The 24,658-nt window shown below is 50.9% G+C and overlaps 2 protein-coding genes across 4 annotated transcripts in view; one reads left to right on the top strand and one right to left on the bottom strand.

The window, feature by feature from the left end:
* NUBP1 (NUBP iron-sulfur cluster assembly factor 1, cytosolic) overlaps nucleotides 1-16,538 on the top strand; it is a 27,471-nt gene extending 10,933 nt beyond the window's left edge. Inside the window, exons 4-11 of one of the 3 annotated variants that reach the window (XM_028485481.2) lie at nucleotides 5,745-5,813; nucleotides 8,231-8,263; nucleotides 8,847-8,937; nucleotides 9,592-9,746; nucleotides 11,539-11,649; nucleotides 12,173-12,272; nucleotides 15,431-15,514; nucleotides 16,255-16,538. In XM_028485481.2, the coding sequence (XP_028341282.1) occupies nucleotides 5,745-5,813; nucleotides 8,231-8,263; nucleotides 8,847-8,937; nucleotides 9,592-9,746; nucleotides 11,539-11,649; nucleotides 12,173-12,272; nucleotides 15,431-15,514; nucleotides 16,255-16,313 (702 nt within the window). In that variant the 3' untranslated portion in view covers nucleotides 16,314-16,538. Of the gene's footprint in view, nucleotides 1-5,744; nucleotides 5,814-8,230; nucleotides 8,264-8,846; nucleotides 8,938-9,591; nucleotides 9,747-11,538; nucleotides 11,650-12,169; nucleotides 12,273-15,430; nucleotides 15,515-16,254 lie in introns of all 3 variants that reach the window. The other 2 variants (XM_007101636.3, XM_028485482.2) reach the window with 2 other exon arrangements.
* Nucleotides 16,539-16,637: 99 nt separating this feature from the next.
* On the bottom strand, nucleotides 16,638-22,852 carry TVP23A (trans-golgi network vesicle protein 23 homolog A). Its single transcript, XM_028485484.2, has 6 exons — nucleotides 22,816-22,852; nucleotides 21,119-21,285; nucleotides 19,951-20,040; nucleotides 19,589-19,717; nucleotides 18,440-18,568; nucleotides 16,638-17,395 (listed from the first exon to the last, which is right to left on the bottom strand). The coding sequence occupies exons 1-6, from the start codon at nucleotides 22,850-22,852 to the stop codon at nucleotides 17,336-17,338; spliced, it is 612 nt and encodes a 203-aa protein (XP_028341285.2). The 3' UTR covers nucleotides 16,638-17,335.
* Between the last annotated feature and the right edge of the window lie 1,806 nt (nucleotides 22,853-24,658).

The raw sequence follows: 24,658 nt of genomic DNA, 5'->3' as shown, positions 1-24,658 counted from the left end.
TTTTTTTTTTTTTGCGGTACGCGGGCCTCTCACTGTTGTGGCCTCTCCCGTTGCAGAGCACAGGCTCTGGATGCGCAGGCTCGGCGGCCGTGGCTCACGGGCCCAGCCGCTCCGTGGCATGTGGGATCTTCCCGGACCGGGGCAAGAGTTCATGTCCCCTGCATCGGCAGGCGGACTCTCAACCACTGCGCCACCAGGGAAGCCCCAGCAGACTTTTTATATAAAGAGCCAGATGGTAAATATTTTAGGCTTTGTAGGCTATACAGTTTCTGTAGCAACTATTCAGTTCTGCCCTTGAACATGAAAGCAGCCACAGACAACCTGTGAACAAATGAGTGTGGCTGTGTTCTAATAAAACTTTGAATTTCATATAATTTGAATTTCATAATTTTCACACTGTCATGAAACAAATGTATTCTTTTGATTTTTTTTTTCCCCCAGCTCTAAAAACGTAATAGCCATTATTAGCTATGGGCTGTACAGAAACAGGTGGCATTCTGGGTTTGGCCCCTGGGTTGTAGTTCGCCGGCCCCTGGTTTGGTTTGTAGCTTCAGAAGCACTAGTGCTGGCTGGGGAAGAACTTCTTTGGGGGAGGATTGAAATCTTGGGGAGGCCGTGGCCTTCTTGGGACAGTGCAGAGGCTGGACTAGGGGACCAGTAAAGCTTGGTGTTTCTCTCACTAGGGCTCTGAATCCTGCTTATAACTCATTTTTCTTCGGATCATTTTATGACGTGTGGAGCTGCTTTTATTGGCCTACATGACTGACGTGGGCTTCTCTGAAATCTGGTATCTGTTACCCAGGATGTGCTCTAGGCATCTGGGGAAAGGGAGAAGTGACTGGCAGGGGACAGCTGGGCAGGCTCATGGGAGAAGGCGGCCTTGGACTCTGATGGCGGCTGATGGGATGTGGCGGGAGGAGGTGGAGGCAGAGGCGCAGAGCTGGGACCGCCGGGGCAGACAGGCAGGGCAGGCAGGGCTTTGCTGCTGCTGCAGCAGAGGGGCCGAGGGTGAGGCTCAGCCTGAGCCAGACCTGGGAGGCTTTAACGCCCTGGGAAGATGTTCCAGCGGGAAAGAGGCATGGTTTGAGCGTTGCTATAGCAGTAGCCAAGTGTGTGATCGAGTGTCGTCAGAGGGTGACGGTAAAGCAGTGGGAGGTGTTGCTCTTGTCTCCACGAGAGGCCACGAGGACACGACCAGGGCAGTGCTGGAACCAACGGCAGGAACAAATGGAGCAGCAGGGCCTCCAATTCTTGGAGAAGAGGGAGGGTCAGAAGTCTAGCTGAGCGTTTGGGGCAGGAGGTGGGTGCAGTCTAGCGCGGTGGCCAAGAACACAGGCTCTGGAGTCGGTCTGCCCGTGATCACATCCCAGTGCCGCCGATACCACTGCTGTGACCTTGGGCAGGTTATCAGACTTTCTCTGCCTCAGTTTTCTCGTCTGTAAAATGGGACTCAGGACCGAGTGAGATGATGCACGTAACTGTAAAATGCTTAACACGATGCCTGATGCATAGGAAGTGCTCAGTAAACGTCCCTGATAGAATATGGAGGGGTGAAGACTATTTCTGCTTTGGTGATAATGAGTTTGTAGCCCACCCAGAGTCTAGTGCCAAGCAGGTTCAAATATACTTGCCCATCTGTTTTTCTGTTAGTCAACAATCTTTTGCCGTCTGAGGGTCAAGTTTGTATTAGCCAGTTGGCCAGCCAAGAAATCTGTTTTCTGCGATGATCCATGTTACCCAGAATAATCTTTGCTTTCAGAAGCTGTCGGGCGTCTTCTTAAACAGCTGTCTGGAGATGTGCTTTAACCAGGCCACCTACAAGGAACCACTTGTGAATAGACAGCTGTTTACGTAGAATCACGCTTCCGTGTTGTTACGTTCTGAAGTCCCACTGCGCACACGTTGAAACTTTGCAGTAGGCTGAAGGGAAGCTCACCAGCTGTGTGGAAACATGGCTAGATGAGCTGGATTTTTTCCTTGCAGTGGTGCTTAAAAAAAAAAAGTCAGCACTTAAGAAAGTCTGTCTCCCCTCAGGCAGACCTACTGGTGACAGAAAACACTGTCTCCAAAGGGTGCCCGGCATGGGCACAGAGTACACACTGAGTGTCTTGTTGACTAAAGTCAAGTAGCTCACACCCCTCCCTGCCCTAAATTCAGCAGGATGGTGAGGACTGTCCTGTCCTTTTCTGCCTGCTGCCTGGTGGCAGCTCATTACTGGCTGCAAGCAAGGCTGTTCCATGATAGCACTTGGTCAGGCAGGTATCTGATGGTTTGCAGAGGGCCTTGAATCGCAGGGTAGCCCCTGACTAATCACAGGTGGGCCGGGGAATGTGCAGGTTGGGGTGAAGGGAGGAGGAGGAGCCTCTATGGTGCAGACCTGAGCTGTGAGACATCCAAGAATCACGTGCCTTCTTTCCACCGCAAGAGTCAGCAGCTCCCGTCAGTTACCAGCTTATCATCGTGCCTTGTGAACTGAAAGGCAAACTGTGTCATTAAAAGGTCCATGCTGTGTCATTAAAAGGTCCAGGCTATAGTGTCTGAGGCCCTCTCAGGGGCTTGTAGACTCGAGGGCTGGAAGGAGCCTAATGGTCTCCCGAAACACTGGTTTCGCAGATCAGAAGCTCAGACAGATCGGGGAGGAGAAGCAGCTTGTGCGAGGTGACACGGCCTCAGAGTGCCAGGAGTTAGTACTGAGCCCGCTTCCCGTGACCTCTTCTTAAGTGGAAGTATGGGGCGCTGGGTAGGGAACGCTGTGGATCCTGACAGCCCTGCAGCACCCACTCCACCACTTTCTAGCTGGGAGGGGTGTGGCAAAGCCTCCTCTTCCCATCAGTCTTCTAGCACCTTCCACAGACCCTGTGAGGATTAATGCAGGCGTGTTTCTTCCAGCTGGGGTTCTCTGGTGTAACTGGGGCAGAAAGGGAATTAATTGGATGGATATGGGGGTAGCGGCAGGATCAGCAGAACGTCTGAAGGGGACAGGACACGGCCACTAGAGAGCTGGGTAGCAGGAATGTACCACCGCAGAGTGAGTGCATGTGATCTCTTTCTTGTATCATTTCACTCAAGATATCCACTTGGTTGTGGGGAAGAGGGGGTGTAATTCCTCAAAAGGAAACTGATTAAACTGTTCCCAAAAGAGAGCGAGATTTTCTAGACCAAGTGGCTAGAAACTCGAGATTATTGATGAAAGTCTCCGTTAGGGTCATAGCGATGGTATAATTTCCCATGTTGTGAGGCTCTGATGTAACACGTCTGGATCATTAAACACACATCAGCCTGAAGCATCAAGAAGGCCAAGGAAGTCAGGTCTTCAGGATGAGGTCTTCACCCTGATGGGTCTTCAGGGTGAGCATCGTTCTGTTGCATTCTTCTTGAGGTCCAGCAGAGGGCGCATGAGGCAAACGACTATCCAGTGTATGAAGGAACTGCTTTCCTGACCTGGTGTGAAGTCATGTGAGGATCATAGGAGGTTGTCCAGAGGGTTGAAGAGGAAAGCAAGAAACTAATTTGGGGCAAGTTAAAAAGTTACCCAGAGGTGCTCTACTTTGGATCTAAGATGTGAGAGCTTTCAAGATGAACACAGCTCTGCTCTTTAGAAGGTTTCTGAAGGCTGTCTAAGACCTTTTCATGAATCAGATGGGGAAAGCAGAGCGTTTGGGATAGAAGGAGTCATCCAAGGCTGCACGTATCACTAGCAAAGAACTTCTGTAGATTTCCTTATTTTCATTTTCTTTTTTAGAAGTTGAGCCTAAGCCATCATTAACCTTCAGCATCACAGGAAAACAGGGCTTGGTCAGAGCTCAGCTAGAGGGTCCACTCGCCCTCCTCGCCAGGCCCCCGGGGTAGTGGGACGAGCCCTGGTGTTGGAGTCCAGAGACCTCAGTTCATGTCCCAGCTCTGCTTCTTGCTCGTTGAACAAGTCTCTGGGCCTCTCTGAACCTCAGTTTCCTCTTCTGTAAAGCAGAGATAATGATCCCTAACACACAGACAGGCGCGCGCACACACACACACACACACACACACACACACACCAGCACACACACACCAGCACACACACACACACACACCAATACATGGTAAAGGCCAGCGCCCACTCCACCACTTTCTAGCTGGGAGGGGTGTGGCAAAGCCTCCTCTTCCCATCAGTCTTCTAGCACCTTCCACAGACCCTGTGAGGATTAATGCAGGCGTGTTTCTTCCAGCTGGGGTTCTCTGGTGTAACTGGGGCAGAAAGGGAATTAATTGGATGGATATGGGGGTAGCGGCAGGATCAGCAGAACGTCTGAAGGGGACAGGACACGGCCACTAGAGAGCTGGGTAGCAGGAATGTACCACCGCAGAGTGAGTGCATGTGATCTCTTTCTTGTATCATTTCACTCAAGATATCCACTTGGTTGTGGGGAAGAGGGGGTGTAATTCCTCAAAAGGAAACTGATTAAACTGTTCCCAAAAGAGAGCGAGATTTTCTAGACCAAGTGGCTAGAAACTCGAGATTATTGATGAAAGTCTCCGTTAGGGTCATAGCGATGGTATAATTTCCCATGTTGTGAGGCTCTGATGTAACACGTCTGGATCATTAAACACACATCAGCCTGAAGCATCAAGAAGGCCAAGGAAGTCAGGTCTTCACCCTGATGGGTCTTCAGGGTGAGCATCGTTCTGTTGCATTCTTCTTGAGGTCCAGCAGAGGGCGCATGAGGCAAACGACTATCCAGTGTATGAAGGAACTGCTTTCCTGACCTGGTGTGAAGTCATGTGAGGATCATAGGAGGTTGTCCAGAGGGTTGAAGAGGAAAGCAAGAAACTAATTTGGGGCAAGTTAAAAAGTTACCCAGAGGTGCTCTACTTTGGATCTAAGATGTGAGAGCTTTCAAGATGAACACAGCTCTGCTCTTTAGAAGGTTTCTGAAGGCTGTCTAAGACCTTTTCATGAATCAGATGGGGAAAGCAGAGCGTTTGGGATAGAAGGAGTCATCCAAGGCTGCACGTATCACTAGCAAAGAACTTCTGTAGATTTCCTTATTTTCATTTTCTTTTTTAGAAGTTGAGCCTAAGCCATCATTAACCTTCAGCATCACAGGAAAACAGGGCTTGGTCAGAGCTCAGCTAGAGGGTCCACTCGCCCTCCTCGCCAGGCCCCCGGGGTAGTGGGACGAGCCCTGGTGTTGGAGTCCAGAGACCTCAGTTCATGTCCCAGCTCTGCTTCTTGCTCGTTGAACAAGTCTCTGGGCCTCTCTGAACCTCAGTTTCCTCTTCTGTAAAGCAGAGATAATGATCCCTAACACACAGACAGGCGCGCGCACACACACACACACACACGCACACACACACACCAACACACACACACCAACACACACACACACACACACACACCAATACATGGTAAAGGCCACGTAAACAGTGGCTGGGCCTGAATCATCAAGCGACCTGATACCCTGGACCATAAGCTCAGCCTGAAAATAAGCCATACTGAGGGTGGCTGGGGTGCGGCAGGGGCGTGGGCGGAGCGCCGGAGGTGTTGGTGTACTTTGCAGGTTCTTGTTAGGAGTTTCTTCTGTGTCTCTGTGGCCCGGAAGATAAATGTTGTAACTCTCCCTCGTGAGATTCCGCTCGGTCCAAGTTCAACCCAGTTTTTCTTCACCTTCTCCCCTCCCTCCTTTTCCTGGAACCCTGTCCCCTCCCGATTGTGCACATCTGGAGGATTGTACATCTGCTTATATCACGTCTCCTCTTTTCCCCAGGTGGCTCTTCTAGACATTGATATATGCGGGCCGTCAATTCCCAAGATCATGGGATTGGAAGGAGAACAGGTAATAGTGACAAGACAAAACGCAGGAAAGTATTTTCTTATGGTAAACTATAGCACCAAACCGCTAACCCTAAGCCAGGAGGTCAGTGGAGCCCATGCATTTTTACCTGGACGTGATGAGATCAGGTAAATGTTCACTAGACCGCCTGACTCCTTTTAACCATAGCCATGAGCTTGGGGGCGGTGTGGATTATATTTAAGTTCATCCAAACCGTCTGAGAATTGTTAGTTTCAATGCCTTCTTAGAGGGGAAGGGAAACAATACGTCAAATGCAGAAGTCAGACACAGAAACTTAGCCCTGGCTGGGAAAGCTAGACCAGGGTTGGCCAGGGTTCTGTACTCTGGAAGGGAATATCTCTGCTCCTGTGGTCACCAGAGGGGAAGTGAGACTGCGAGGCAGGCGAAGAATGTGGGCAGGGGTGGGACAGCACGTGCTGCTCCCTCCCTTCTAGGTGGCACAGAGCCATCCAAGAAAGGGTTCCCCTGGCGGGTGCATTGAAGCCGGGCTGGAGGACTAGGCTTTTCCTGGGGTGTTGGGATCGGTACATTCTTTACTGAAGCGCTGGGTGCTGAGCTTCAGAGGAGAAGAAGGCAGATAAAGACCCTACCCTTGTGGGAGGGGCAGGTGATAATAGGACACTAAGCAGGGTAAGGGGACAGACACGGCAGGGCAGGGTGGCCAGGGGAGCTGCTCTTCGGGAGGGGGTGGTCAAGGGCACCCTGCTCAGAGAACCCAGAGAAGGGTGCACTGGGATAGGGAGCATGTGCATGCAGGAGCCCTGATGCAGGAGTGTCCTCGCGTCCCCAGCAAAGTGGCCCACGGGGATGGGGCAGAGGGTCGGGGTGGCAGAGAGTAGCTAGAGGCAGATGGAGCCAGTCCTCGGGGACTCTGCTCAGGGCTTGGGACTTGCTTATGCCGTGCTGGGAAGCAGCAGGAGTCACAGTGCTGACCACGTACCGGTAAGCAGCAAGCTCTGGAGCACATGCCCCCCAGCACGGGGGTCCGTTACCGTCAGTCACATGCATGTGCTACTCACCGGGCCAGGACACAAGTAGTTATAAAAATTGAAAATTTTAAATAGTGAGATAAAACAGAAGTTCTACTATTTTCTCCTCCTGTGCTATTGGATCATCGTGTTTACCCCTCTTTCAAAACCAGTGACTTAGAGAATTAGTATTAATAGGAATCAATGGGTTTTTTTTTTTTTAAGTATGACTTCAAAGCCGGTGACAAAGGACCCCATGTTATCTGATGGCAATTCTGTGAAATGTCGGCAGCAGGCACATCTGTAGACACAGCAGATCCGTGGTCACCTAGGACTGGGGGGAAGTGTGGGGATCGGGGGTGACCCTTAAGGGGTGCAGGGTATCTTCTCACAGTAACAAAAGTGTTCTAATGTTGATTGTGGTGAGGGATGTACAATTCTGTGAATATCCTGAAGCCATTTAATTGTACGGTTTAAATGGGTCAGTTGTGTATTATGTGAATTATATCTCAAAAGACTTTAAAAAAGTAAGAATTCATCAGGAAAAATGGGCTCTCTGTTTTGTGTCCATCGTTACTTGAACTGTAAATCTAAGATTGATGTGTGGTTGGAAGTTGCGTAAGTTCCAGTTTCACAGTAAAGTGTCAATGCAGACTTGAACCCTGGCAGTGAACACCTACTGCGAGGAAAGGGTCTGGGTCTTGAAGTAGCCCGAGCTTCCCGCTGACACCGCTTCCCCAGTCGTTGTCCCCTGTGGGCAGCAGCTCAGCCCTGAAGTTCACACCACCGATGGGAGGGTTCTGTGTCTACTGTTTCGCTAAAGGTCACCCCTCCACTCCTGGACTTGTACAGAGACTGCCTCGCTGCTCCACAGTTACCTGCATCTTCTCAGCAACCCCCAGCTGATTTCTGTCACACTTTCTTTTTTTTTGGCGGTACGAGGGCCTCACTGTGGTGGACTCTCCTGTCGCGGAGCACAGGCTCCGGACGCACAGGCTCAGCGGCCATGGCTCACAGGCCCAGCCGCTCCGCGGCATGTGGGATCTTCCCGGACCGGGGCACGAACCCGTGTCCCCTGCATCGGCAGGCGGACTCTCAACCACTGCACCACCAGGGAAGCCCTGTCACACTTTTAAAATATCCCAAATTATATTTGGACTCCGGTAACATCAGTCCCCTGACCAGATAGCTAAGCAGTTTCCAAATAACCCAACCTGGGAGGGAAAAAGCAAATGAATTCTATCATCCATAACCCAGCCCCTGACCCCCCTCTGTTCACTCCCTATTAAGAATTTAGTGGTAACATTTAAGACAATGAATTGTAATTTATAAAACTGCCTTCTTACTGCGTAAACTTTGTCTGCGAGAAAAAGAAAGTGTGACCAGGGCGTATAATTTCTCACAAATAAGTATGGGCTTCTGTTCCTGCAGGTTCACCAGAGTGGCTCGGGCTGGTCTCCAGTGGTGAGTGCTGACCCCCTCTTCTTCAGGATCTCTTGTCATATGTGTACATAAAGGGTTGTAACTGTTTTATCATCAACAGATATTTATTGAGGCACAGGGAATCCAATTCCAACCTGGGATTGGCACACTTTTTCTGTAAAGGCTCAGAGAGTAAATATTTCCAGTTTGTGGGCCATACGGTTGCCACCGTCATAGCTGGAAAATAGTGATAAGCAAATGAATGACTGTGGCCGTTTTCCAATAAAACTTTATACAAAACCAGAAGTGCGGCCATAGTTTGCCAACCCAGGTTAAGATAGTAAAGGAGACGAGGTTTGTTTATTTCAGCTGAGTTCACTGTCATTGCCGTATAGGGCCGTATGGTGACTCTTGCAATGCCCCCAATATGGTAACCTTTTTTTTAAAGATTTTTTTCGAAAAAAAGAAAAAAAAAAGATTTAAGGATTCAAAGAGTGAATATACTCACAGATCACACAGTAATTTTGTCCCCCCAATTTTTTTAGCCAGGGCTCAGACAAAAGACATAGGGAAGTGCCTTGCACTGTGGTTTTAAGTAAAATGTTTCTTGCGTCATCCTTTCTAGTTCCTGGAAGACAACTTGGGTGTGATGTCGGTGGGTTTCTTGCTCAGCAGCCCCGATGATGCCGTTATCTGGAGGGGACCAAAGAAAAATGGTTTGCCACTCTGCTTTCTGTCTCTTATCACGTCCTTCCAAGGGCAGAATTGCATCCCGCCCTGTCAGGATGGCCTCAGGCTCACCCTGCTGGGCTTCATAGAGTATTATTTTTATGCATCTGGTTGCCTCTTCACTGGCCGAAGAGAGCCAACAGAAATACCAATTTTATTTAATAAAATGTTATAATTAAAAAAATCTATTAGGGGTTTTTCTTTCCTGAAAATCTACCTAACCCTGAAATTATTCCTAAGGTGGTTTGTGTTCTTATTTGTGTCAAAGAGAGAAGTAAGTGAGGTGAAATCAGTAGCAAGTTGACTAGGCACGGAGGCTGCAGGTAATGATGCGAAAGTGCCCATCTGGGCAAGGTTCCTCAGCCTCAGTGCTGTTGTGTTCTGAGCCAGATAATTCCTTGTTTGGGGAGGGTGGGCTGTCCTCCACATCACAGGGGCTTAACAGTACCCTGGCCTCTGTGCGCCAGAGGCGAGTAGAACTCCCACCCTAGTCACTGACAAGCAGACGTGTCCCCAGACGTTGCCAAACACCACTGATTGAGAGCACAGGTGATCCGTATGTAAAGGTCACGAGCTGTGCTTCTGTAGAGAGAGTCAGAAGGATGGGAGAGAGGAGGCATCCCCGCGGCTTCTCCTTGCAGGCATGATCAAGCAGTTCCTCCGAGACGTGGACTGGGGCGAGGTGGACTACCTCATTGTGGACACCCCACCCGGGACGTCGGACGAACACCTCTCGGCCGTGCAGTACCTGGCCGCAGCGCACATCGATGGGGCGGTGATCATCACCACGCCGCAGGTGAGCCAGGGCCCCCCACCCCGGAGGGTCTCTTTCTCCGACAGCCCAAGACCCTGGGCTCTGCAGCACACCCTGACTGGGATCCGCAGGAACCTTACGTTTATCTTCGGTCCAGCCACTGTCAGCAGACAGGGAGGCATTAGGTGGCCGGGGCGGGGGGGAGGCCAGGGGCGCCTGGCCTGAGGATGGCGCTGGAGAGAAGACAATTTGTCGTTAGGAATATTTCCTACTGAATTTTTAAAGAGAGGCTGGGGCCCACCCTTAGACCAGCAGTGCTCTCAAGAGTAGGTCCCAAAGAAATGACCTATGAGAACAGTGGAGTGGGGACGTCCGCTCTGATGCGGGTGCTGACAGTGGGCAGGGCTTTCCACGTGGGGCAGGGGCACATGGGAACTCTGTGCTTTCTATGAACCTAAAACCGCTCTAAAAGTCAAGTCTAAAGCAACAGCAACAATCGAGTCGACACAAGGATGGCCTCTCCGATACCATATTTACTGTGAAAGGAAAGAGGGTCCCCTTGTGTTCAGGAGGAGGGGAGCGGACTGAGCAGATGCCGGCCCTTCTCCAGGAAGCCTGGGGGGACGCCCCATGTTTGTGCACCTCTATATGTAACTTCTCTAGAAAACGTGACTTCAGGCTGGGGACGCCCACTTTCTCGGAGCCCTGCACATCCAGCAGCTGGCTTTCTCTAGGGGTCATTTTTCTTTTTTTTTTTTTTCTTTTTTTTTTGTGAGAACTGCATTTTTAAAAATTAATTTATTTATTTTAACATCTTTATTGGAGTATAACTGCTTTACAGTGGTGTATTAGTTTCTGGGGGGTCATTTTTGACAAAGCAGGGCTTGTAGAGGATACCAGGGAGAGAACCACAGCTGCACTGAGGTGAGACGCCTAGTAACAGCCAGTTTACTTTCTAGCTAAGCGCCCTTCTGTCTGTACCCCAGCCTCAAAGGGCTTGAGGGCCAAACGTGGGCCTCAGGAGAACAGAGGAGTCAAAGCCGGGACCCTTTGGAGGCCTGTGACCGTTAAAGCCCCAGATGTTAAGGAGTAGCCGTATTTGACAGCACATGACCCTTGGACACGTGTCTGCAATAAAATTAAATGGGGGACCGGGGTGGGTACTAAGCCCTGATTATCCACAGTCCTCACGCTGTAAGATACACAGAGTCCAGAAGTGAATTTGAAGGGATCCAAACCTGGTAATAGTCCTTATTTTCTTTTTGTGCATAAAGTTGTTTGGGTTCATGATAAGCAGGATCAGAGGTTGGTGTACTTTTTCTGTGAAGGACTAGAGAGTAACTGTTTCAGGCTTTTCAGGTCACACGGTCTCTGTCACGGCCCTTTAGCTGTACCATTGTGGGGCAAAAGCGGCCCGAGATACTATGCAGAAGAGTGGGTCAGGCTGTGTTCCAGAAGAACTTTATTTATGAAAATAGGCAGCCAGACGAGCCCACAGGCTGCCCCTGACCTGGAAAGCTGTGTCCACTCGGGCTCAGCCTAGTACATTGACGGGAAAGTGGAACACGGAGGTGTGTTAAAGGGTCACTTTCCTGTAGATTCGTTGTACATTGGACATTTGCCTGTTCAGGTTTATCCTTTGAGGTTTGTGGGAAGTAAGTAGCACCTGGAACAGGGCTCACGTGGTCGGCACGAAACAAATACGGAACACGGGGCACGGTCTCTAACGCTTCACGGTGGTGATGCCACGGCCCTGCAGCCATCCCTCCACCACGCGGATGTTCTCTTTCTATGCTTTGACTTTGACATAACTGGACTTCTTGAACCTTGACAGGAGGTGTCGCTCCAGGACGTCCGGAAAGAGATCAATTTCTGCCACAAGGTGAAGCTGCCCATCATCGGGGTGGTGGAGAACATGAGTGGCTTCATCTGCCCCAAGTGCCAGGTGAGAGTACGTCCAACCAGGTCCCGTCCTCCATGCCTGAGGAAATCGTAGGGGTGGATCTCTGGGAAACCGTTTCTATTTTCCCCATCGTTTCTGGAAGTGGAATCAGTTAAAACCCTCTGTTGCTGATTTAATGAAAATTCTTTTCACATTCAAAATAGCCTTTTTTTTTTTTTTTTTTTAGTTGTAATTTACATACCATACAATTCACTTGCTTTACTCATACAATTCAATGATTTTTGGTATATCACTGTTGTGGCCCCCCCCGTTGCGGAGCACAGGCTCCGGACGCACAGGCTCAGCGGCCATGGCTCACGGGCCCAGCCGCTCCGCGGCATGTGGGATCTTCCCGGACCAGGGCACGAACCCGTGTCCCCTGCATCGGTAGGCGGACTCTCAACCACTGCGCCACCAGGGAAGCCCCCAAAATAGCCATTTTTTAAAGTTGCTTTAAAATGTGGTCCATTCGTATGATTCTGAAACAAAATCAGGATTCCTCTCCCTTTAATTTGCCTCCCAGAAGGAGTCTCAGATATTCCCGCCGACGACTGGGGGTGCGGAGGTCATGTGCCAGGGCCTGAAGGTTCCGCTTCTCGGCAAAGTGCCTCTGGATCCACGCATAGGTGGGTGAGTCCCCGGTGGAGCCGGCACGCCCTCCAGCTGAGAGGAGCAGTGAGACACATGGCGGCGTGTAGCCGAGGGAGCAGGAGAACTTTGGGGAGGCGGGAGGGGCCTGCAAGAGTAGAGGAGAGGCTGGTCAGGGAGACGCCTGGTGCAGGGGGCCAGGAGGAAAGGAAGTCACTAAGGGGAGGGGCCAGGCCGGGGGTGACCTGGGGAGGCGGCAAGGGGCATGCCTTCCAGTCTTCTCTTACACGGGAATTAGGTTCTGAGTGAAAGTCAGGTACAGAATTAGCCTTGAAAACTCCTGAGGAAGGGGCCCCGCATGTCCAGTCTACAGGGAAGCCCGGCGCAGCCCTCCTTGCGCCCGGCTTCTCTCAGTGAGCGTGAGGGGAAGTCACTGGCCTGCCTCCAGGGGTCACGCTCCTCTCTGCGTACCAGAGTCCTCCGGGGACCCCACCTCCACCCCACACTCACTCTCGGGCGTCGGCTCGCTGAGTGGAGCGGTGAGGACACCCACCACCAGATTTGTTTCCCCACAGTAGCAGGAGTTGACCTTGCTGAAGTTAGGTGTGACCACCCCCATGAGGAAGTGGGACAGTTAGGTTAAGCAGAGGTGCCCGGGCCTGAGGGGGCTTGGGCCCCAGTTGTTAGGAAGTGAGAGCCTTGGGAGCGTGGGTGCCGTGTGCACCTAGAGGCCGAGGCCGTGGTGGCTGCGCTGGCAGGAGAACGGGGAGGAGGTTAGGGCTGGACTGGGGCCTGGGCGTTGCCAGGGAGAGGGGGACACAGAGAGGGAAAGTGCCAGGATTTGAGAGGTGTCACGGACGTCCGTGCTGCCCAGTGTGAGCCACCATGGCCCCTGGGGACAGCACCCAGAACCAGCGAGCGCAGGAGGAGCCATCGAGGGACCGCCGGCTCCCTCCTGGTGCTGTGTGGAGGCGGGCGAGGCCTTGGCTTGGTCAGTGGGCTGGGGAGAGAGGTCAGGAGTGGAGGGGGACGTGCCCGTGACGGGGGGTGGGAGGTGCAGAGAGGAGGGGCCGAGAGCGCAGCTTGGAGGAGGCCTGCCTTGAGGAGGTGGACGGGAAGAGCCCCAGAGAAGCCCTGGGGACCCGGAGGGCAGCTCCGGAGATCGCACCTCGCTTGTTTCCACGCCCAGCAGCGCTTCTGGTATGTGGTTTCCCCGAGAAACAGAGAACTCGGCTGCTTTTCCAACCTTCCCCGCTGCTGTAAACTGTCTTCGCATTGACCAGAGCTTCCCTCTGGGCCCGAGGAGCAGGTACCTCCCCTCAAAGGCCTCCGGAGGCGGGCGGCCCACGTGCACTCGTGGGGCACGGTGAGCGGCGGCAGCCTGAGCAGCCACCGCCATCCGCTCCAGGCTATGCTGCCGCCTTAGTCCTTAGAGCAGCTTACAGGAGAGGTGGCCTGTTGCAGCCTCTGATTCAGTGCCGTCTAGCGGGCACAGTCCTGTGTGACAAGGTATATGGCCCCAGACCTCACCTCTGGTTGTAGCTGCAGAGAGCTGGGCCAGCGTCGGAAAGGACAGGTGGTTAATGCCGTGACGCGCTGCGGCGAGGCGGGCAGGGCCAAGTGAGGTCACTGTGACCTTCCGGAGCCGCTTTTGTCCAGTGAGGGAGCAGCCACGTTACCAGGAACAGACAAGAGGCCGTGAAGGACGTGCTCAACCCCTGTGGGAACATGCGGCAGAGGAGCGGCCGGGCTCTGGGGCCGTGATCCTCGGCCTCCCCAGCCCCGCACGCCTGAGGGTCACGCGGAAGCACCTCTGGGGCCGGGCGCCCTGGCCTAGATCCGCACTGCCCCAGCGCTGGCTGCGGGCTCCGGCGGGTCCTTGCCAGGCGCTGAACCTCAGGCCGCACCTGCGAGGTGGGGACGGTGATGGAGCCACTGCCGGGGGCTGCACGGATGGAAAGAGGGCCACGAGGGGAGCCTTGGACAGGGCAGTGCCCAAGGGGTGCCGCCTGCAGGCGACAGGCAGGAGAGGGGGAGGTTTGTGGAGATGGGGAACTGACCAGTGCGCATTTGTAAGGGGACAGGTAGGTCCTCTGGGGAAGGGAGGACGAGGAGTGAGAGGACGCTGGATGAAAATCAGAAGGAAGTGGCCCCACGAGCCTGTTGTGGGACCTGTGACTTCCCAGACCCGGTCCAGCGACCGTGAACTCGGAGGCTTCCCCAGCTGCTTCCGCCACAGTTCACGGTGCCCGGACCACGTGGGGGCCCACCCTGCCCCCAGTCTTGGGTGTCCCTGTCCCACCAGGCAACATGCTGGGGAGCTGAGGCGATGACTGCTCCACGGTTGGCCTGGCCAGGATCCCCCCAGGAGGCTGGGGAGCGGCTGTGGGGCGTGGAACCACTGACCCTGCTTCCCCAGCAGGGGGGGGGGGGGGGCAGGGGCAGAGGAGCTGGCAGCGGGGTCTACCCAGGAGCAGACGGGAGGGGAGCGCGCCGCCTGCCCCAGGTCCCACCCCGTGCTCACCTGGATGCGAGACCACCTGTGTGTCCCAAGGAGGCACTGCATACACAAGCAGATGGATTGATGCCAACCTGGAGTGACCTTCAAGATACAATTACACATGGAGAAAGCAATGGGCAGAATATGTGTATCATACACTCCCAAGCATTTTTTTTAAATACGTGTGTATATGTAGATATATGCCACATATATATGCATATATTTCTAGAAGGCTACTTGAAACACTGGTAGCCTCCTTTGAACTCATTCTTCATGGTATAACCTTTTGTATTCCATACTCTTACCGTGTGCCTTCATTATCTTTTTACTGAAAGAACGAATTGGTCTTTTAAATGCAGGTTCCTGGGCCTTCCTAGGAGCTGCTGTATCTGATCATAATGGGGGCCCCGGAACCTGTATTTGCTGCACGTGACCCAGATGACTCGCAGGCACACACGCTAAACACCATCGGCCAGGTACAGGTCAGAGCTCTGAGGAAACGCTAGCCAGGGTCCCTGCTGGATGGAGTGGGGGAAGGTGAAGTCCTCGAGACCCCGACATTCTGTCTCAGCTTTGATCTTCATTACAAGTGAGGTGGGCTCAATCTTCAGTGTCACGGGCACAGAACGAGCCCCAGGTTCACATCACCACTGTGCTTTCTTCATGGATTTTCTTTCCTTTGTTTCTTTCTTTAAGGTAAGAGTTGCGACAAAGGACAGTCTTTTTTGGTTGAAGCACCGGATTCACCAGCCACTTTAGCCTACAGAAGTATAATTCAGAGTAAGTGTTTAAGTGAATCTTGTGAATCCGGATGGCACAGGGCCAGGAAGTGACATAAATGAGCAGAGTGGGCTGGGTGTGAGAAGGTCCCATTCAGGATCGTAAATGGTCACTGCAGCCATAAGTGGCCACACAGCTTTGGTGGGGACACTGGGGTAGTGAGGTCTGGGATGACCCCGTCAGCCCAGGAAGCCAGGAGTCTTGAAAAATCTTCCGGTACATCAGTGTTGTGAACTAAGTCATAGTTTAAAAAACACGGTGAAGTTTATGGTATAGGAAATACACCTCAATAAAGCTATAAAAAGAAATTAAGAAGAAAAAAAGGCACAGTGAGGCAAACCAAACCCATGTGCAGGCCTGATTCAGTCAACACCAGGTAGCTGTCAGAGGCGTTGAATTTAAGGCAGAGGTGTCGTCAGTAGTTAAAGCTTTAGGCTCCCGGTTTGTGGCTGAGTCCTTTTGACCTAGCGAAATGGTGTTGAGGGTAAATCACATCATTTCCGGGATTCCTGATCTGTAGGATGGGCCAGCGTGAGGCCTCCAGCCGTGGTTATAACCACAGGTGGGCAGTGGGCAGTACTGGGCTCACTTTCAGAGATTCAGGGCATCTGCCGAAATGGGACTATTGGGAGAATTAGGCCACCTGGGGACTCCACCCCCATCTAGACGCGGCCTCACCAGCACAGGGCAGGGCCACCAAGAGCCGCCACTGCTTCCTCGCCTGCCGTCTTGTTTTCCAGGAATCCAGGAGTTCTGTAGTCTGCGTCAGCCAAAAGGGGAGAACCTCGTCGGCTCCTGAAACAGGAGGACGTTAGGAACACAAGCAGCACATCCCATCACACCTGACCAGCTGGGTGACAGAGCAGGGGTCACAGGCAGAGAGGGACCAGCCCCAGGCATGGTGTGAAGTCACTTTTTCAGAGACACTTTAATCATCTAACATTTGTACACTTTTCTTTAGAACATATGTAAAGGGCATTCTTTACAGATGTGCCGTTTTAAAAATAAAAACATCTCCTCAAACCTCTGCCCCAAGGCCTGCTTCATGTAAAAAACCAGCGGCTTGTGGGTCATGGAATTTTCTTCTCTGTCGGAAGCTGTTCCATTACAGAACCTCTCACTTGAGCCTTCGCTGCCTCGGAAAATAAGCCTGAAAAAGAACCAAAGGGACAAAGGGGTGAATGTGTGGCTTCGCTGCAGATATACAGTCACAGTTTCAGACAGCATAGTGCAAACGCTGTTCCTCAGGTGGAGAAAAAATTAAAGCAGTGATTGATAGATCCTCCTGCTGGGGCTTGTCCTGAGGTGAGTGCACACCACGTGGCTGGGCGTAGTCGAAAAACCCTCGAATCACCCACATGAGAACAGTTTTGGGGGTCAGTGTCAACGCCCTGTATAGGAATGTGTGTTCACTATATCCAGCAACTTCCACTGTCAGACAACTTACAGGGTCTTTTAACATTACATAAAAAGGAGAGAGATGCAAACTCCAAGAAGCTCCTCATTGCCATGAGACGCTCACTCTGAAAGACACACAGGAACTGAGAGCAGCCGAGGGAAGAGTAAATTCCCAGCTCCCACCTTACTCCAGGCATGGAAGTGGAGGGGGGACGTCCCCTTGTTCCTTCCCTCCCCTTCGCTCGTCGCCCACCCCGCTTGCCTACATAGGGTCAAATCTGCACCTGTTCAAGGTGAGGAAGGTGGGACCCCTCTAAAGGGCCCACCCAGACCACAGGCCCAGCTGAGCCCAGGGGAGCTGCGCTTGCACGGGAGCCCCCGGCCCCGCACCATCCAGGCCGCCACCTCCATCCCACCTCTTACCTAATACTTGTGAATCTCCAGCCCCTCAAGGCCAGGCTTCTGGAAGTCTCTTGGACAGGCCTGCAAGGGGAAGAGGCTGCCCTGGCTTTCTGGTTCACATGTGTGTGGCCTGATCCTGCTGATTCAAGGCCAGAGCAAACCCACAGTGAACTGAAAGCCTGTAGGGCTGGTTGCTCAAGGTCTTGGTGTGAAGCTGCACTGTTCACATTTAAGATGGTTCAGACCATTTCAGGAAGAGCCTGGTCAGATTTAGAAGATCTATTTCTCTCCTAGAACTAAGGCTAGGTTTAAAATAAAAAATACGTTACGGTTCTTAATTCTGTCGTTTAAAGAAATCACTCAAAACCGACGATGGCGGTCACAAAAAGACAAGCGCTGTATGATTCCACTTACGTGAGGTCCCTAGAGTCATCAGATGCATGGGGACAGGAAGGAGGTGGTTAACAGGAGCTTGCTGGTGGGGGGGAGGGTGGGGAATGGGGAGTTAAACATTCAGTGGGTACAGAGTTTCGGTTTGTGAAGATCAGAGTTGTGGTGACATGATGATGTGGATATACTGAACTGTACACTTTTTTTTAAAGGACTCTGCCATCTTTTTTTTTTTTTTTTTTTTTGGCTGCATTGGGTCTTCGTTGCTGCGCACAGGTTTTCTCTAGTTGCGGTGAGCGGGGGCTACTCTTCATGGCAGTGCACAGGCTTCTCATTGCGGTGGCTTCTCATTGCAAAGCACAAGCTCTAGGCACGCGGGCTTCAGTAGTTGTGGCTCGCGGGCTCTAGAGTGCAGGCTCAGTAGTTGTGGCGCACGGGCTTAGTTGCTCCGCGGCATGTGGGATCTTCCTGGACCAGGGCTCGAACCCGTGTCCCCTGCATTGGCAGGCGGATTCTTAACCACTGCGCCACCAGGGAAGCCCTGAACTGTACACTTAAAAATGGTTAAAAGGATAAATTTTGTTGGGTATATTTTAACCACACACACACAAAAGCAACTAACCATGGAGGCCTGGCTGATACGGAAAACATCAAAACCTGCCATTGCCAACAGGCCTCCTTGACTTTTAAGTGTCTGGAGATCAGGGGTCCAGGAATCAGACTTCAGTAACTCACCGTCTGGAACACCGTCTGGGACAGAAAACTGGCTGTGACTTTGCTGATGTCACTCTCGCCTCCCATCTTACAAAGGACGTAGCCGTACAGGTTAGCGGCTTGGAGAGAAATCCCAGCTATCACGAGGGCCTGCGCTCAGACAAAGCAAATGTAATTCTCCTAAGAGCACGTATTGAAATGTTCCTCCCAAAGCAAGTAGGAGTGGCTCCAGCCCACACCTGCTAGTATTAGCCAACCTCTATGGAGTGCTTACAAATACTCATGGACACCTTTTAATCACCAGGAACCCGAGAGGTTGGGGCCATTATCATCCCATTTTACAGGGAGGACATGGAAGCTCAGGGAAGCTAAAGTTGCCTGAGGTCGCAGAGCTGGAGTGAGGCTGAGCCGGGATCCAGACTCCAGAGCCCACACTTTTTTATGCTGTTGCTCAGACTGTCCATAGATATTTTGTTTCCTCATTGAATGAATCAGATCATGGCAATGCAATATGATAACTCTGAAATAAAACTGCAGAACCTTGAGGCTAGCTTATTCCTACGGAGGAAGGGTTCCCTATGCAAGGTAGGATGTCATGCACTTGTTCTAAAAACTCCTCTCTCAGCAGCATTATTCAGAGCCAAAAGCTGGAAACAAATAACCATTGATTATCTCACTGATGGATAAATGGATAAACAAAATGTGGTCTAATACCATGGAATAGTATTCATCCATAAGAAAGAAAGCAGTACTGACACCTGCTACAACAGGGATGAACCCCGAAAACAATGTTAGGTGAAAGGGCTCAGTCACACGAGACCACATATTATATGATTCTTTTACAGAAAATGTCCAGAACAGCCAAATCTATAGAACTAGAGAAATCAGTGGGTGGCAGGGGCAGGGGGGACAGGTGTATGGGGAGGGTGATGGCTGAAGGGCTCAAGGTTTCCTTCTGGGGTGATGAAAATACCCTAAAACTGATTGTGGTGACGGTTTCACAACCCTGTGAATAGACTAGAAGCCCCTGAATTGTACACACTAACGGGTGCACTGCCTGATATGTGAATTCTATCTCAAAGTTGTTTCGATTGATCGGTCGATCAATAGCAAAAACCCACTCCTGCAACCACCGGTTCTATACAGATGTTTCAGCAAACGTTGCCTTACCAGCCACTTGAGCTTCAAGGAAAATAAGGAGCTAAAAAAGAACACGATCCAAATCAGGGGGCAGATGATGAGGCCGAGCCAGAAGACCCGAGCTTCAGCCTCTGTGGCAGCCACGGTATTTGGAGAGACCTGTGGCGGGAAAGTGATTCGGTTTCAATACTAGCGAAAATGGTTGCAAAGGAGTGTGCTATGATTTTTGTTCATGTCACATGTGCTTCTGCCACATGTGACTTTGAACGGAGGGCCAGCATCAGTGGGCTTTGTGTACGGCGGGGATCAGATCCCACAAAGCTCAAAAGGAACCCATGGGAACTTTCCACTGCCGTTTTCCCAGTTCTAGCTTGACACGTATTGGAGAATACCTTTCTGGCTTCAAAAATCCAGTGGCTTTTCCCATCTTCGTCGATCTGGTTCCACCAGCGAAGGCCCACCATGAGGCGTCCGGTTACATTCTGAGGAAAATGGACAGAACGTCTCCAAGCAGGCCACGGCTCATTCATTGAAGAATAAAAGTCACCAATTCATGCCAAACTTGCACCGCGAGAAGGAGGAGAGGGGAACTGAACTGTGGGGCTGCCTCAAAATCAGTTTTGAGGCCTCTGATTCTTAAGTAAGCTTACCTTAAAAAGCAACCTAAATGTCCATCGACAGAAGAATGGACAAAGAAGATGTGGTACATATATAAAATGGAATATTACTCAGCCATGAAAAAGAATGAAATAACGCCATTTGCAGCAACATGGATGGACCTAGAGACTGTCATACTGAGTGAAGTAAGTCAGAAAGAAAAGGACAAATATCATATGATATCGCTTATATGTGGAATCTAAAAATGTGGTACAAATGAACTTATTAATGAAACAGAGTCACAGATGTAGAAAACAATCTTATGGTTACCAGTGGGGAAGGGGAGGGAGGGATAAATCGGGAGATTGGGATTGACATATACACACTGCTATATATAAAATAGATAATAAGGGCCTACTGTATAGCACAGGGAAGTCTACTCAATATACTGTAATGACCTATATGGGAAAAGAATCTAAAAAAGAGTGGATATATGTATATGTATAACTGACTCACTTTGCCGTACGGCAGAAAGTAACACAACATTGTAAATCAACTATACTCCAATAAAAATTTTTTAAAAAAGGTTCATTCATGAAAAAAAAGGACTCCCCAGACCCCCCCACACACACATATATTCACATTATATAGAATTTTAAAATATATTATTTATAATATTATGTCATATGTAAAATTTACAAAAAATCCAAAGCCCTATGGAGTTGTCACCCTCATATACTACATGTTTGCAAGCATGACAGAAGCCATTTATTCAACTAAGCAAAGTGTTTTTTTCTCTAATTTTAAGTGACAGTATTCGGCTCAGTGTTCTTCAGTGCATATCAGCAGTTTAAACCGAAGTGCCTCTGAGCCCAAATCAGCCCCATGCTTCAGGATTGTGAGCATCTGGAAACGCAGCCACGTGTTTCAGGAGCCAGGCTGTCACAGGTGAGGGGGCCTTACCTTCACAGACCAGAAGTCGAAGGACAGGAGGAGAAGCACGGTGACAAAACAGCCCACGAAGCTTCTGCTGAACCAGTCACAGCCCACGTAGGTGATGATGGCACTTACTCGGAAAAACAGGTGGAAAAACGTGGCCACCGGGTGCCTGGGAAAGAACCCAGAGCCCCCTCACTCCAGGGCCCAAAGGGCAGTGGCTGAACTCACTCTGTGGTTTCCACATCCCACATGTTCCCCATGCATTTAAACCCAAACTCATTCAGGCTGCAGCGCTAACCTAGAAGGCTCAAAACAGTCCTCATCACACCAGCATTTTTTCCCCACCCTCTTGAAGAATCCAGTACTTTCCCCTAATTAGACTTCAAATAACACTTGCCCTCGTTGAAAATGGGTCACCTTTGAAGTGAACTGTGTCGGTGACAGTGATCACCACCTTCCCACCTATAGCAGCGACAGTGACCAGTTCCCCCAAAGGGAAATGGTGGGTTACTCTGCCAGTAACTGAACAGCGCGGCCGTGCGCAGCCCACGGGTGCAGAAGCCTCACATCAGCGGGGGCCTCGTGTTCCTGATGGAGGGAAGCAAGCACGACGTGCACAGGTCGGCGCCAACTCCCGGCCGCTTGTGAGCTGCATTTCAACGCTGGAGCCAGAAAGCAGCCGTGTGCAAGGAGGAGGGGGTGGGGGAGGGATGGGCTGGGAGCTGGGGCTTAGCAGATGCAAACTATTATATATAGGATGGCTCAACAAGTCCTACTGTATAGCACAGGGAGCTATAGTCAATATCCTGTGATAAACCGTAATGGAAAAGAATATGAAAAAGAAGGTATATAGGGACTTCCCTGGTGGTCCAGTGGTTAAGAATCTGCCTTCCAACGCAGAGGACACTGGTTCCATCCCTGGTTGGGGAACTAAGATCCCACATGCCACGGGGCAACTAAGCCCATGTGCCCAACTACTGAGCCCTCGCGCCTCAACTAGAGAGAAGCCCGCGCACCACAACGAAGAGCCCGAGCACCGCAACTAAGACCCGACGCAGCCCAAAAATAAAAATAAAATAATAAGAATTTTTAAAAATCATTATTAAAAATAATGTTTATATATGTATAACTGAGTCACTCTGCTGTACAGCAGTAATTAACACAACATTGTAAATCAACTATACTCTAATAAAAATTTTTTTTAAAAACTTCTATACAATTAAAAAGAAACTCTCTTTAAAAAAATAAAAAGCAACCCTGCGAGCCCCATGACAGGTGGCAATCATTGCTGGGCGGGGAGGGCAGGCGACCCTACTCAGCAAACCTCACCTAGTAGTGCCAGATCCGATATCTTCACGGGAAGCCAGAAACCCAGACTTTTCTTGGGAAATCGGATTTTTACACAAAGGTCACTAATTATGTTCACAAAATGCCACAGGCTGCGTTGCACACTGGCCTGTGAGCCGCCGGCTTGCCACATCGGGGGGAGCAAAGGTAGCCAGCAGGCCTGTGGGGGACGAGCCTGCTTGACCTTCCGAGAAGGAAGATGGTCAGGGTAAGCACCCAGGAGGCTCCTATAGAACCGTGGGCTTCTGACGCCCAAGGGAGCGTCAGCTGAGATTCAGAGGCAGGATGTGTAATGACATCTGCATTTACTCCTCATGTTCCAAAGGAAGAAGGGGCTGTGCCGGAACCCCAGCTGTCCTCCAGAACGTTCTCACCTGTGCCTTTCAGATGCTGAGCTCTCCTGGCGACCATACCCGGCATTTAAGAATTAGACATGATCACGTAGCACTTCCAAACCTGGAATGTTCCAGAAGATAAGACTCTTGGGAGTCTCTTATACCCTTTTCGCCTTAAACCTTATTGAGGATCTTTCAACTAATTGTCTTAGTACAATTTTGCCCCCTTCACTCCAAGATAAATGAGTCCTTTTCCAATAACTGAACATCCTTCGAGGGCAGATACCATGTTTTCAATAATTTTATATCCCCAAGAGCACCTGGCATTAAGATTCTCGGCAAATATTTGTTGTGTTTGGATTATAAAATCCAGTCCCTTCAGGCTCACTGGGGACATCTGTCCTTTTTGTAGAACCGCGGTCCCCAACCGTTTTGGTACCAGGGACAGATTTCATGGAAGACAATTTTTCTGTGGACGAGGCGGGGGTGGGGTGCGCTGGGTGGGGGCATGGTTCGGGCGGTAATGCGAGCGATGGGGCGCGAGCGGCAGATGAAGCTTCGCTCGCTCACCTGCTGCTGTACGGCCTGGTTCCTAACAGGCCACGGACTGGTACCGGTCTGTGGCCTGGGGGTTGGGGACCCCTGTTGTAGAACAATACAGACTTAAAAGGTTTACAAGAGACCCAAGTGTGCACTGATCCAGGGTGAAACCTGGAAGTTATGCATTCAAATAAATCCCCTGCCCACCCACTGTTTTTCTATTTTTGACTGTGGTTTCCTGAAATAAAATGCAGGAAAAATTCCACTTCTTGGAAGGTTCTGTTTATTTATTTGAGTCCTGGTTGACTGTTTCCTTAGCTTGAATGGAAGGTATTATTATTGTTGTTGCTGCTGTTATAATTATCCAAAGCAAGTAGAAAAGGATGCCCATTGTACTTCCAAACATTGTTTTGATCCTGTTTTATGCGGGTTGTTCTCTGGGCAACCCTCCAAACCCTCACTCTGTCCACCTCTGCAGTTTGCCCAGCCTGTGCCCCACCACTAACATGAATGTGATCTCAGATCAGCTTTCTAGTTTGGAGAGTTTTGAAGGCCATGACTTGAGCCTGCCCACCCTTCCCTGACATGGGGTCCTCCGTCACCCCAGCCTTCTCTCCTGCCACCTCCGCAGCCACGGAGCACACACGCGCCGACAGCCGCCTCCACCTCTCAATGCCACCGGCTTCCAACTCCCCCCTCCCAGGCACCCACCTGGTCACCCCCTTGAGAGGCAAACAGTATAGAGGTGCCTGACTGCCAGGGTCCAAATCCCGGCTCCAACCTCTGAGTAGCTCCTCGGCTGTCCCTAAGCTACGGAACCTCTCACCGCCTCAGTCTCCACTTCTGTAAAATGGGAATGCCCACAGGAGCCACTGCCGAGGGTATTCGATTGAAAAGATCATGTGAAGGTAGCAGGTATATAGTGCCTGAAACACACACCACGCTCAGTCATTGTGAACAGCTGACAGTCTCAATGTCACTCAAAACTGTTCCAAGGAGCCAAACTGTAAAATTCCCCCTCTGACCACAACTTTCTCTCTCTCACTCTCCAGCGGCTGACTTTTCATCTGTGCAGGGATCCCCCAAGACTCCTGATCTCCCCATATTCCCCCAGCCCCTCCACTTTCACCAAGGAAACTTCCTTATCCTCAACGGCAGTATTTTCTGGCCAGTATCCATCACGCTCCCTCCACCCGCCAGGCAGAAGCCTGTTATCTTAAGAGGAGGAGGAGAGAACACTGATGGTGAAAGGAGAAATGAGATTACCTAAGTCAAGGTGGGGAGGGTCTAGCTGGGCTTTTGTTTAAATTTGAATCCACTTTCACAGTTCTGGGCCCAGGAC

The sequence above is a fragment of the Physeter macrocephalus genome, unplaced genomic scaffold (assembly GCF_002837175.3).
Source record: "Physeter macrocephalus isolate SW-GA unplaced genomic scaffold, ASM283717v5 random_414, whole genome shotgun sequence".
In the NCBI taxonomy this organism is placed as follows: domain Eukaryota; kingdom Metazoa; phylum Chordata; class Mammalia; order Artiodactyla; family Physeteridae; genus Physeter; species Physeter macrocephalus.
The sequence above is the reverse complement of the archived record's forward strand: the minus strand, read 5'-3'. Positions and strand labels throughout refer to the sequence as shown.